Below are 13,962 nucleotides of genomic sequence, written 5' to 3' on the forward strand. Positions count from 1 at the left end.
GTTGAGTGTTTTCCACGCGCCTCGACAGATGGCGCTACGCGATGTATAATTTAGCGTTACACGGTTTGTCCCGAGCGAATGCGTTGCGCGGTGGCGGAATCGGCGCTCCTCTTTATCTTACTCCGTGCTCCAAACTCAAGGTATAGCACTCGTCCTCTGCTTTCACTTCTGAGAAGCACCGGGACAGAGCTTCTGCCCCCAGCTGTCCAGCTAGGTGACTCTCGACGACGAAGTTGGCGGCCAGCGGACGGAAAATGACAAAGCACTTTTTCACCTGTTTGCTGGCTTACAAATTCTGGCATAGTCTTGCGACCGTGTAGGCTTCCATGTAACAATATGATTGAAAACAGTGCATCATTTTGCCGAGAATAATTAAAATGCCTTAGAGATATTACAGATTATAAGGAAGACAATATGACCAAGCGAGCAACATCTTTTCACGTTCTGGTTGCAGTTCTACTCTTAATTTATACATACGTCGCCGTTACAACTTCATAGTTTTATACAGAAAGAAAACAAAAGATCACTCGCTTTAACAGAACCTTTGGTACCACTGCTTAAAGCAATTATTATCAAAATTTTGGCTACATAGGCGCCAGACAGGGGTAACTGGAGATCACGGGGAGAGGCCCTCGTCCTGCAGTGGACATAAAGTGAGCTGCTGCTGCTGATGATGAGGTGTAAAAAAAAAGGATGGTCTTTTCGCGGCGATGCCTTTCTCTCTTTCTCACGTAGCTATGCTAAAATAGATACCGACGAACGCCAGAAGTTGCTGACCAAACAAACGCAAATGCCCCTTGTCTAAACGGTTGGCTGCAGTGACATTCCTTGTTCGAACACTGTTAATCATGCCATTTTGCCATAGTGATTCGCAATAACCAATTAACAGAATAAAAATACAATGACAGCTGAGTCGAATGGCTGTAGAAGCACTCTTTAGTATCCAAACTACACGGATCATAAGGTCAATCAAGTATATTCATTATCCACGCGCGCGATGTACAGTGCTCACGGATTGAAACGCGACAATTTAGGCCTAACCAATGCGCATGCTTTTGTTTCCACCGTCGGTAGTTTGTGTGACATCGGCGCAATCTCGACTCGTACGTTTAGATCAGAGTCCAAGTCACCTTTCGTGACCAGATTCGAAGCAACAAGGCAGGGTACTCTCGAGTAATTGCACAGAAAGGGTGTTCTACCCAAAATTTGCCTGCCGCGTTTAAAACCGTGAGCACGGTACATTCAAAGAACACGTTAATGTATCTATATTTTTACTGTTAAGTTGCATTCCTTTGACGGTTTAAGGGTCAATGCGACTTCGAATGAGTTCCAGGGCAACATTATGTACGATATCATTAGCCCTATATCCAGTGGCGAAGTCTAGGTGGCGGAAGGTCGGCACAGGAACCACGTAGTTCATTATGACGTTCGAACCAAGAGCGGCAGCCATTGTCGACACGTCGCTCGCTCCAGCCAAGGTGTCTCCATGTGACCAAAACAAGGCCACTGGTAAACGTATGCGTTCCAGTGGATATGGTGGGGCCGTCCTCTGCGCACCAGAAGTAATACAACGAACAATACACTTCACACACGAACACGTTTTTTCCCTTTCAGTTTGGCACTCCTAACGCTAACGCATTGAAGAAGGCGCTCGAACGCGTACAATTTGATGCCTTGCGATCGTTCTTTGCAGTTCCCAAGACGTACGACTGTGTCTGGCTTTACCTCGATGTTAGGAAATCATTTCCTAAATGCAATATAAAAGTAGAATGGAGGGGAAGCGGGCAGGGACTGTTTTAATGTATTGTTGTTGACATCAGCCTCACTATCTAGCTGTCTGCAGGACAACAGTTTGTTAGAAGAATGTACTGTTGGGCTGGTCGATTTGACATCCTTAATTTTTGGTTGATTACGTTCGATTGTAAGATTAGAGTGGAACACTAAACATCATACGACTTCCAGCGCTTTGTCTCGTTCATCTGGTCGTTGCCGTTTTTGCATTTGAAGTAAGCACTATTTATTACATAGGTTTCTGTCCACAACAATATATGGTGGAATAAAGAAAACATGAGTAGGTATTGACAAATGAAGACGAAGTCAGATTACTACAAAAGTTGTGCCTAACGAAGACGCTACAGGCGCTTCTTTCTTGTGTAGGCAATAGTTATCTGCACTTACCCCTGTTCAGGGTCAAGCCGCTTACATAAGCGAACACCGTCAGCGTTTGTTGAAAAACTTGGGCGTCATTTACCTGTCCATATCGCCGAAGATTCTCGGTTGGACCGTGGTCGTACATGACGAAATTTCGGGCTTTGTAGAGCTGAAATGAAGATATAATTCTCTAAAGCATGAATGCCACATAACCCTATCTGGACTAAAGGCTCTGTACTAAGTTTTCCTACATGAGGATTGCTTTCGAACCACGTGTATTTTGACTTGTTCAAAAGCGTTTCACGCGTTCTACAGCGCTTTTTCAAGATATAAGAGTGCGAATAGTGAGTAATTGGCATTCACCGTTTAAGGAAAGATAAATAAAAAAGTCGACAGATCCCACGCCCCATGGGAATCGGTGTTAAGCGCAGCAGCGTGCGGGGTGCCTACCAAGTTAAAGAAACGACCATGAGAGCGCCAAGTCGTAGGCGGCTGTTCTATGAGCTACATGACACGCATGTCATGGCATTCATGTCACGACCTATCATGGATGTCCGAAAACATGAGCGTTTTTTGAGTGTTACTGTGTTTTAACAGCGAAGCTGTTTTAGCCAACACCACCTAGACTAGGAGAAGGCCTGTGCATGGTTGCGTGACGTCACCCCAGTGAGATCAACCTAAAAGTCTGCTTTACCAAACATGATCGCGGTTTTTGATTCCTAGTTGGCCTTTTACCAATCTTTTAATTGTTTCTTGCTTTCTTGGCAATACAGAAAATTATATTCTTATTATCTAATTTTTTCTGAATGTTTAAATAAAGGTCGGCTTGAAATAATTCATAAGGCACTTCACCGAGATGCACAAATGAGATTTTCAACAGCATGCACAACGATTTCGTGCAGTTTAAGAGAGGCATGGATTTCCACTGTGAGATACATTTATTCATGACACATATTAATGGAAGCAGGCAGAACCATTCAAGAGTAAGCGCATTACGCTTGAGTCTTAAGCTTCCGCTTCGCAGCCTTGCTTTCTGTCAGTTTGTTGCTCTCAACTTTGCACAGATTGTTCAGCAGCGTGTTCGCAGCAGCGCCGAGAACATAACTCAGCACTAGTTCAGGCGAGTGGCCACCATCGCAGAAGTTCAGGTCTTCATTGCCTTCGACAAGGGAAGTCGTGAGGCCTACAAGAACTTCTTTTTGTTTTAAACAAGCAAGAACTTTTGATCCGTACTTCGCAATTCTCAGCTTATCAAGCACAGTTTCAATGGTCAGTACGGCATGCACAACTACTGCTTGTGGAAATTTCAGTCCACCTCGTGTTGCATTTGCTATCGGCACACCATATTCCAGTTCAGTGCTCCGATTCTCAACAATCAAGTTTTCTCGGGAGGATCAGAGCAGACAAGTTTTTTCGCTGCACGTTGCGCACAATATCCAGCTACATACATGATAGCTGGCAGCATTGGCTCCTTTTTCTTCACATCATCATCCGTCACTGCAACATCAAATTGCTTGACAAGAACTTGTGGATCAGCGGTGGGAACACAAGGTGCAACGGCATCCAGGTCGGGAAGCTCAAGAAGCTTTTGGAGTCTCCGTTTCTGCTCAGATTCGTAAATCTGACGTATTGAAACGTGATATTGTGCACCAAACAGTTGTCTGTATCTGCTAAAGCGGTCCTCCAAGCTGTCGGTTTGAAACTTCCCTAGTAACGCATATTTGAACCCAAGTTTTTCAATGCAGTATGTTGACACCTCAACAAGGGCATGTGAGGTATGACGCAGTGCCATGCACGTTTCACGAGTTAACTTGCCAGCGTCATGCTTCAGGCTCTGCCAGTGGTCCAAGCAATCCACAATCTTGTTTAGATGGTCAATCTGGCGGCTATGCAGTGCAATGATGTGTTCTTGAAATGAGTCTCGGAGGCGCTGGCCTGTGAATGGTGCATTGACATTTTATATATTCCACCATGTCAAGACAATGTTAATAAATTCTAATGTTCTAGTTGTATGCTCAAGTGCTACTTCGGTGCTTGTTAGTGCTGCAATAGTCGAACTGTTGAAGATCGTGAGTGCGAGCTTTACATTCTGCCGCTCTTGATCAAAGTTGGAGCGAGTCGCAAAAGCTCATTTTTTTCTCCCTCATGCAACTTGCATAGTGTGTTAAAGGAAGCTGTCAGCACAGATGGGCTTTCCGAGAGGGGACTAAAATCTGGAAAGAAGATGCACCATCCACTTTTACGCTGATTCAGCCAGTTATTTCGGAGGCACTTTAGTATATCAACCGCATCCAAAATAAAAAAAATAAGGTCTTTGATGGGTCTAATGGGTGCCGGTAAGCAATGCTCACCTTAGGAGGGCATAGCGGATCTTGCTTTAGGACGTTAAACCGCAGATACTGTACCATCAACTATGCAAAACGTGGTGGCATAAAGACCATGTAGAAGCACCAGCAACGCGCAAAGCCGTTGTCGACGCTGTCCGCGTTTTCCCCGTGTTCGCACGGAACCAACACCACCTAGACCAGATTAGAAGAGGACACTCGTGGAGCAGCGGCGGACGTATTTGCCACCTTCTCGCCTCGCAACGTTTCTATGTAAATAAGTTTCTGTTTGAAGAAGTTGCTTATGCACGAGTAAGCACAACTGTAAAAACAGAAACTGATTTTTATAGTAACGTTGCGAGGCGAGAGGGTTCCAAAGACTTCCGACGCTGTTCCACAAATGCCCAGTTCTGATCTGGTCGGCAACCTCCGAGCCGCTGCAGAGGCACCGGCAACAGTCACGTACGCCGCGCGCGTTCGCATGCGAACGCGTGGAAAACGCATACAGCGTCGACAGCAGTTCTGCGTGTTGCTGGTGCTGCTACAAACTAACTAGTACTGCAAAGCCATTGTTTCTTCTGCACTCAAGGCATGGCGGACGCTACACATTGTACCGTAACTACGCCGGCCACATCGTCTGTTCGGTATAGACACTTTTACTCGAGAATACATGGCGATAAATCAATTTCTGGTTAAACAGAAGCTTGCAGTGCACGCTAAGGCTTGCAGTGCACTACACGCTTTACGGCACGAAGACTGAACAAATGACAAGAAAATACAATGCGTCAGAGTCATTTGTTCCGTTTTCGCTTCATGAAGCACATAGCGCGTTGTAACGGTTCTAAGCATCATGTAATACGACAATTGAGTAGGCCCTGTTCTCGCGAGAAGCATGCCTACCGGGAAGCAAGCGAAAACGTGTGCTTACCACAGAGTACTTCGTAGGTGCGAAGTTCTCCCGTCGCACAGCCTTCGTCCACGCTGCCTTTTGAGCGGAGTCCGACGGAAACCTGCACACGCGCGCTGCGTTCTGCGTGCGCTGCGCCGCCACTGTCGCATAAATCCCGGAGATCTCACAGTGGTGACGTAAGCGCTGTGAAGAGGAGGACTTGCGCAGGCCTTCTCCTAGTCTAGATGGTGTTGTTTTAGCTAACCGAAGATAGCGCCAACCTTTCCCTTTCCCCACGAACCACTTACTACTAGCTAACCGTAAAAAGTTGCGCCTGCTGTCGCAAAACCTCGCCGAGCTGTGACGTTACTGCGTTGCCTAGCAACCACCTCGCGGAGCGGCGTGTGCCACGCCTCCTCTCCGTGCCATGCACGTGTTCCCTTGACATGGTACGTTAAGGAGAGCATGCGCGCAATGCTCGGGAGAGGGTAAGAGAAAGTGAGAGCGAGATAGAGAAACAAATTGTAGCAGCACGAACGAGGCAACGCGCAGAGATGCTGCCGACGCCACCCGCGTTGCCTAGCCGCGCATGCACTGAAGCAGTAGCGATGACGTCATCTCGCGTTGCCTAGTAACCGCGGGCGCAGGTGTGCTCTCGCTTCGCCCGACACAGGGCTCCTGCCTGCCTGCCTGCATTTGTGGCATAGAGTTAATATAACCAACGATCGCGGGATCAAATCCCGGCCGCGGCGGCCGCATTTCGATGGAGGCGAAATGCAAAAACGCCCGTGTGCTTGCGTTGTAGTGCGCGTTAAACAATCCCAGGTGGTCAAATTAATCCGGAGGCCTCCACTACGACGTGCCTCATAATCAGAACTGGTTTTGGCGCGTAAAACCCCAGAAAGAAGAAGAATATAACCAATTCTAGAGGAAAAGCTCCGCATAGCGCCCATGTATTGAAATCGGGAACCGCAAGGGCGCTGCCATGTTGCTACCCCATGCAGGCGCGCAGGCGCAGACGATGAGATGCGACTCGGATGAGACGCGCAATCAACATGGTCCTGAGCCTCCGTGAATATGGTAGCGCCATCTACTTAAGGCGCCTGCAAACGTAGCCTTTTGGCCACCGTAAATTTTGCACAAAATTTGTCTAAATAGCCATCCGATCTTTATGAAAAATGTACTGAATGAACTTCAAATGTTGTCCATGCCTACGCGCTACGTGTAAGTGGTTGCTTTTGCATAATGTTTCAAAAATTTGTAGTGCTACAAAAATGAGTCGTAGCAACACGGCGACGCCCTTGCAGTTCCCGATTTTCTCGCCCATCTTCTCCTCTAGAGTTTGTATACTAACTCTTTGGTTTGTGGCACGCCAGGAACAAGGTCGCTCGTAGACGCCGACGAGTCCAGCGCTATTCACGCGAAATGTCGCGAAAGGAAAGGTACCTCCGAAAATGCTCGCTCGAGTCTACCTTACCTACACAAGTAGTTAAGATAAACCAAGTTAAGACCTAGCAGCAACCAAGTTAATACCTAGCAGTAGCAGCCAGTAAGACTTGAGGATTGACACTTTCGCTGTGCCTAAGCTTTGCACGACCGAGTGCTAACTTGCCCGCTTTTTTCGCAGGGTCGATCATTATAATTTTTGCTGAGTTATTAATTAATAATTAAATAACTAATTATTAATTAATTAATTAATTAATTAATTAATTAATTAATTAATTAATTCCCTTTATTTAGGCATTCTGGTACATTATAGCATGTACAAAATGCTGGGGGCACACACTAAAAGCCAAAAAAGGCTTGACGGGGTCTGTACCCGATAATTGCACTTTGACAGGGGCCACGAAAAATGTTGCTATGCGACAAGCTTACAATGGCAAAACTATACATCTGAAAATAAAACTAACTCATGACTATAACTTCTACCGTCATCCTTTAGTGTTTCCTCCACTTATTGCCCCCGTAGGAACCCATTCCAGTGGTTTTTGTTTCTTCATCTTTTTTTGCGGAGTCACTGTGATTTTTGCTGAGTCGTGCCCGTGACTATGAAATCTACCATCATCCTTTAGTGTTTCCTTCACTTAGTACCCTTGTCCGAACCCATTTCAGTGGTTTTTGAGTGTTAACCTTTTTTTTTCATCGAGTCGATCATTGTCATTTTTGCTGAGTCATGGTCATTATTGAGTAATTATTGTATTCTACTATCATTATCGTTACTATCGTACCCACACTTGCACCCATTAACGTCATTATTTCTCGATTCTTTGCCACTTGGGCGTTCTTTTGACCCATGCACCAAGGCGCTCCAAGACGTAGGCAGCTGTTTCATTACGTACATGACACACATGTCATGACATTCATTTGATGACCTATCATTTATGTTCGTCATACACTCTTGTCATGCTGTGCCAATTTTAGTACATAGCAAGCTGATGAAACGACCATGAGAGCACCAAGACGTAGGCGGCTAGGTAAATAAATAGATACTCTGAAAGTGGCAAATGTTCGCCACAAAATCCTTCGCATTTAAAATTACGCAGTCCCCACGAACCGTGAGCATTCGTGTTATGCGAAGCACTTGACATGGTAGCTGGTTATTGCGCATCGTTTGGGGTACTAACTGCGAGGCGTTACCAGATGGGCCAACGCGTTTGTGTAGGCGAGCAATTGTGTGTGCCAGGCGAGCGTGTGCGTGATGACAGCGGTATGATGGCGACCGTGATGACATAATAGTGCATTGGTCAAGCGGCAAAGAAATACTCTTTCTTAGCTTACAACCTGGGTCAGTTTACAAGGCAGTGTAATATAGCGGGTTCTCGGTTTTGTAAGCTACTTCTTGCCATTAGGCAGCGCAAGCGAAAAGCACTGGTGAAGCCGGCGCCTATTTGCGCGTTCCACTTGTGCGCCAGTGGCGTGGCAGCATTTGTACGTGTTCTGGCTTCCCAAAAGAAATTGTTGCTATGGTACTTGACGCAAGCGCCAATCACATTGGAGTCTTGGTGGCTGTCTTAGAGAACAATGGGTGTCAGTGGAGCCTAATCATAAAGAGCATTTGTACTTTGGTATATGCCTGATACTCAGATTCAACAAATTTGGCAGGGTAGGCAATGAAATGTTTTTGCATAAGCATATTTTATTGCGATAGCAATTATATGGACACTCAAAAGCAGATTTCTGCCGTCGGCGTCGCCGTCGCCGTCGCCATCGCCGTCGCCGTGAGGTTCCGTATGACGCCATTTGGAGATGAAATCGTCGCCGCGCGCCGAACGCTGTATGTGCGAGTGAAAGGGCGCGAGGGGCGCGTCTTTCACGGGGAGTGAACGCACGGCGGAGAACAAACGCGTGTTCTGCGCCGTGCTCGCTTAAGGGCTGCAGAAGTAGGCGTCTCTTTTCTCCTTTACAATGACCATATATGTAGAGCAAACGCGCCTTCTTCAGACGCGCGAGAGTCCGTGGGGGAGGGGGAGGGAAGGGAGCCGACGTTTAGCTGCGGCACCAAGTGCCTATTTATATCAGAGGCTCCAGCAACAGTCACCAACGCCGCACACATTTTGAGCTAACGCGGGCAAAACGCCGATGGCGTCGACAACAGTTCTGCGTGTTGTTGCTACCAAAGCCGCTCACCTTACTTCGTATGACATTGCTGTGTTGCTATCGCATTCATTGCTTCGCCCTTAGGGCGAAACTGTGACATTTTTGTTGTTGGGTGAACTCTTGAAAGCATTGTAATCGCGTAGCGCAGCTGCAGGAATGAATTACATATTCTGATCAGCAGAGCTGTTGGTATCGCATAAAATCTGCTAAATTACGCCGTTGTATCAATGCATAGAATCTGTGCTAATTGGTATGCGCTGTCTTTCCTTTCGAGCCTATTCCATCGTGCTGCTGGTCCTTGAGGAGTACTTCCCTCACCAATTTTTTGTCTACTATGTTCGTTTCTTCTGAAACATCAACCGCCTGAACGTATATTCATATAGCTCTTTTGGAGCAGTGAATGTGACACCGAGCCGTTAGGCAAGGTTTAGTAAGCAAGGCAGACTATGAAAGGTTTGGGATTTAAGCGAAAGCCTTGATTCGCAACTCTGAAGTCTCAACCATGTAAAAAAAATATTTATTTTATTGTGTGGGCAGCCAAAGCAACAACGAGCGCATAGCAACGAGAGAATACGTGTTCTCATTCTGCATGGTGATGACAATAACTTGTGCTCAACTTAACTTGTTCGGACATGAGTCTGTTATTGGAGGTGAGACACACATGCCGAACTAGCTGAGTGCTCTGCAAGGGAATTGTAAACTATAACCCTACCACGTGTGGGTAGCAAATTGTATAAAACCCATAGTTACCCACCCTGCCTTTCGCTTCCTTCACTTTTTCTTACTCTTTCCATAAAACCAAATCAGCCAACTCGACTCGACGTTCCAAGGACATTCCTCATTCCTTCTACATCTAATTTTGGAAATCTATGTTATTCGTAATCATTCTTCTTCTTTCTGGGGTGTTGCGTGCCAAAAACCAGTTCTGATTATGAGGCATACCGTAGTGGAGGGCTCCGGATTAATTTTGACCACCTGGGGTTCTTTACCGTGCACTGCAACGCAAGCACACGGGCGTTTTTGGATTTCGCCTCCATCGAAATGCGGCCGCCGCGGCCGGGATTTGATCCCGCGATCTCGTGCTCAGCAGCGCAACGCCTTAGCTGACTTAGCTACCGAGGGGGGCATTTTTAACCGTAATAATGAACTTCAAATAAGGTAACCTTATCGTAACGTATTTGAGCAAACGAGACCATGTGAACCCTTGCATCAGTCGAATATATAGTGAAGAAATTGAATACCTGGTGGAAATGAAGAAGGTTTTGCACAGTTGTCCCCATTGGCATGTGACCCATGTACACTGGAACGCGAGTCTGAAATAAAGGGAGGTCCATCAACCAGAATACTCATCACCGATTCTAAAACTGCAATCAAAGCCTATGACACTGGTAAGGTGTCCAAAGAGGCCGCCAAAGTTCTGCAAGCAGGCAAGGAGAACGTACCCAATGACATAATAGCGCACGAAAAAGAAAAACACTGAAGTCTTGGCTTCCCAAAGCTGCAACAAATAGAAAAGTGCGCATCCGGGTTGGCAACTATGGCTGAGAGCTTAGAGCATCACGAAGTGCTACAGAGCGTGATGAGACATGTTGTAGTGCTTGCTTCTCTATATTGCGCACTTCCTGTACGCGTTGAAACAAACTCGGGATTCCGTGCTTGACTCAGCCCGCCGGTCAGAGATTAGCCGCCGGAGTGTCGCTCGTGTTGCAATCGTGACGTTCTTCGTTTCAAGTGCCGTACTTGCGATGGCCATGTACAGCATATATAGCCGGCATATTCACAGGGACAATGCTGTGCTGGTTCTTTGCAAGCGACTAGTGTTGTTTCTTGTAAGTGGCACTCTATTTCTGGCTGCAACGAATCTTACATTTGCCATAATGAAGGTTATTTCTGTTACTGAACCGGCACTTTAGAATCAATTGCAAGTTACTTAAGTTGCCCTCACCTTGTTGAATTGTTCCGGGCTGCAGAAGTCGTTTAGCGTGAAGCCGAGCGCGCAGAGCGCGCCTCCAAAGAGATGGCACGCTGTCGAGATCAATGCCCTCAGGGCTTTAGTAGTACCGAGGTAGCCTGCATCTGTGAACGGGTAGACTATTTTCTGTAAAGATCCATGAGAAGTATGCTTCCTCACTTTTTTCCCACAAGATGAGTCTTTCCACATTTGTAACTGCAATCATATTATCTATAGTCAAAAGTCCCCTGCTTAAGCTACCAAAATGTTAACCTGTAAGTTGCTAATGGTCATTTGATACCTAAGGTTTGTCGCCTTCGAGAGCGGTTTACCAAAATTCAACCTCATCGCTAATAGTTAGAGCACGAGGCCAACATGCGCCTGACTGATGCACTCGCCTTACAACAGTTGGCCCCTCTCATGGTTAACGTTTCTTTCCTTCCTAAGAAGTTCTGACATACGTGCTACCAGTAGTTTCTCTACATCCATTCTTTTCGGTCGCAGAAATTTTTGTCTTCTATTTTTCGATCTCGCAAAATCATGCTGCAAGTTGTTTTGTGGCACCGCCAAGTCCGAATGAAAGTTCTACTAAATGAATGAACACATAATCTGTAGGCGAAGTGTTACTTGTGTGAAGTGATTTAGTGTTGCGCTTCTGGTGTCCAACTCACTCCACCAAAGAAACTGCCTGCTTCCTTGACAAAAAGCGTTGGCTTTCTCAGAATGTTGGTACGCGACGAATGTTGTTCATTGGTTCTCTTTTGACTTCAACAACTCAGGAGTATTACATATTGAAGTAGACCCGGCCTCATCACTCTGGGAAAACTGCTTGTAAGGCGTCCAAAGATTGGCCATGGATTGCCGCTAGCGTTGCTCCTGAGAGTGTTTCGAAGAAAAGCCGACCAAGTGCGCCGAGTTCTTCTCTAACCTTTTCTGCAAAGGTATCCAAGGCTTCGTCTAGCTCCCGTTAGCAACTAAATTCCGCAACCATTCTTCAGGACTGATCGTATAGCAGCAAGTTCTTTCTCAGCCCGAAGATATAGCAGTAAGCATGACTGTGTGAATATTTGAAACTTTATATAATAACAAATCGAATATTCCCCTATTTGATTAAGTACTCGAAATCAATAGTCCCTATTTGAAGCTAAGTATATTTTTCGGATACTTTAGTGACCGACTGTATACGATAAAACGTGAAATTAAAGCAAAACTGTAATACTTTCACTCCATACTCAGTGAACATAACGCAATAGAGACCGCTGCGTCGCTAAGTCAGCCAAACGTTTCCGGTTAAACATGATTATTTGTAATAAAATGTTGTTTAGCCACTATATTCAGCAGTATACAGCATTGTTTGGTACAATTTATAGATGCAGCACCTGCATCCTCTCATTAAAATAAACGATAACACGTTCTATTGCAGCATACCTTATACGATAGTGGCGCCATCTGCCACATCAATTTGAACTTTTAAAAATGTGGTTTTCTTTTTTTTTCACTGTAAATACACATATACTTCACATATATTAATTGTTCCGCAAGGCTAGTTATAAAAAAAAAACTGTAATGCATGTCCGTGTATTCCTTTACCAGCCCTGAATTTGCGAACTATTTGCTTTGTTGTTCTATAATGTTTTTTTTGTATTTTATAAAAAACAAAACCTTATAATGTGCACTGTATTGACAGAAATTTTATATTGTGACGAATTTCAGGATAATAACATCATTTGATAATATTCGTGAGAAGGTGGTACATAATCCGCAAATAATTCAAAAAATACTCGATATTACATTCGATTCGTTTAGCTTCTACCACTGTTCGATTTGTATTCGATTCGGTTTACAAAACAGCTATTAGCAAACCTCTTGCAGTAAGTTACAGCAACAACTACGTTTCTTCAGTAGAAACCGCTGCTTTATTTAAATGCTCGCAGAAAGTTTCATTAACCATTCGGCTTTGATTTTCCATCGTTCAATGTGATACTAGTTATCTCTTTTATTGCGATAGCAATTATATGGACACTCCAAAGCAGATTTCTGCCGTCGGCGTCGCCGTCGCCGTTGCCGTCGCCGTCGCCGTCGCCGTCGCCGTGAGGTTCCGTATGACGTCAATGGAGATGAAATAGTCGCCGCGCGCCGCCGAACGCTGTATGTGCGAGTGAAAGGGCGCGAGGGACGCGCGCTGTCACGGGGAGTGAACGCACGGCGGAGAACAAACGCACGTTCTGTGCCGTGCTCCCTTAAGGGCTGCAGAAGTAGGCGTCTCTTTCCTCCTTTACAATCACCATATATGTAGAGCAAACGCGCCTTCTTCTGACGCACGAAAGGCCGGGGGGGGGGGGGGGGGCAGGGAAAGGAGGCGACGTTTAGCTGCGGCACCAAGTGCCTATTTATATCAGAGGCTCCGGCAACAGTCACCAACGCCGCACGCATTTTGTGCGAACGCGGGCAAAACGCCGACGGCGTCGACAACAGTGCTGTGTGTTGCCGGTGCTGCTGCATGTCCAAGTTTGTACAGCGGATAAAACTACTATCCTTACTCCGTATATCTCTCTACTAAGTTGCTATCGCAATTGATGCTTCACCTTTCGGGTGAAACTGCGACAACTTTTTACTGTTATCACCACGAGCGCCCGTGGTTTCTGGTCTTGAGTTCTTTAGATCTATTTTAGTTGACTTACAATGGCTTTACCAGGTATCTACGAACTACTACTATAAAAACAACTTACCTTGAGTCGCATTTTTGCATAGCTTTAGTTATAAATAATGCTATCGTACTTTAGTTGCACGGCTAAAGTGCTAAATTTCTATTATGATTACGGGCTTGTACAAGCGTATTAGAAAGAAGCAACTTGCCATGAGAGAAGGGACAAACGGTATTAGTAGCGAAGTTGGAGGCCTGATGTGGGTGAGATTTCCGACAGGGCCATACGCCACAAGAAGGTCTACCTGCGTGAATGAAATGCCTTCCTTGCTTTTTTTTCTGTGTTTTGGCGTATAGCATTATCACAATATATGCAAACTGTTTTTACGGTAAACAAATGGCGTCA

At 45.7% G+C, this 13,962-nt stretch overlaps 1 protein-coding gene across 1 annotated transcript; it reads right to left on the bottom strand.

Annotated features, from left to right (window-relative positions):
- Positions 1–980: 980 nt before the first annotated feature.
- LOC119463862 (lipase lipl-1) lies at positions 981–13,653 on the bottom strand. The gene is made up of 5 exons (XM_037724684.2): positions 13,642–13,653; positions 10,907–11,059; positions 10,203–10,274; positions 2,252–2,320; positions 981–1,549 (listed from the first exon to the last, which is right to left on the bottom strand). Exons 1-5 carry the CDS (start codon positions 13,651–13,653, stop codon positions 1,301–1,303), a joined length of 555 nt encoding a protein of 184 aa, XP_037580612.1. The 3' UTR covers positions 981–1,300.
- Positions 13,654–13,962: the final 309 nt, after the last annotated feature.

Source organism: Dermacentor silvarum, chromosome 9, assembly GCF_013339745.2.
Source record: "Dermacentor silvarum isolate Dsil-2018 chromosome 9, BIME_Dsil_1.4, whole genome shotgun sequence".
Lineage (NCBI taxonomy): Eukaryota > Metazoa > Arthropoda > Arachnida > Ixodida > Ixodidae > Dermacentor > Dermacentor silvarum.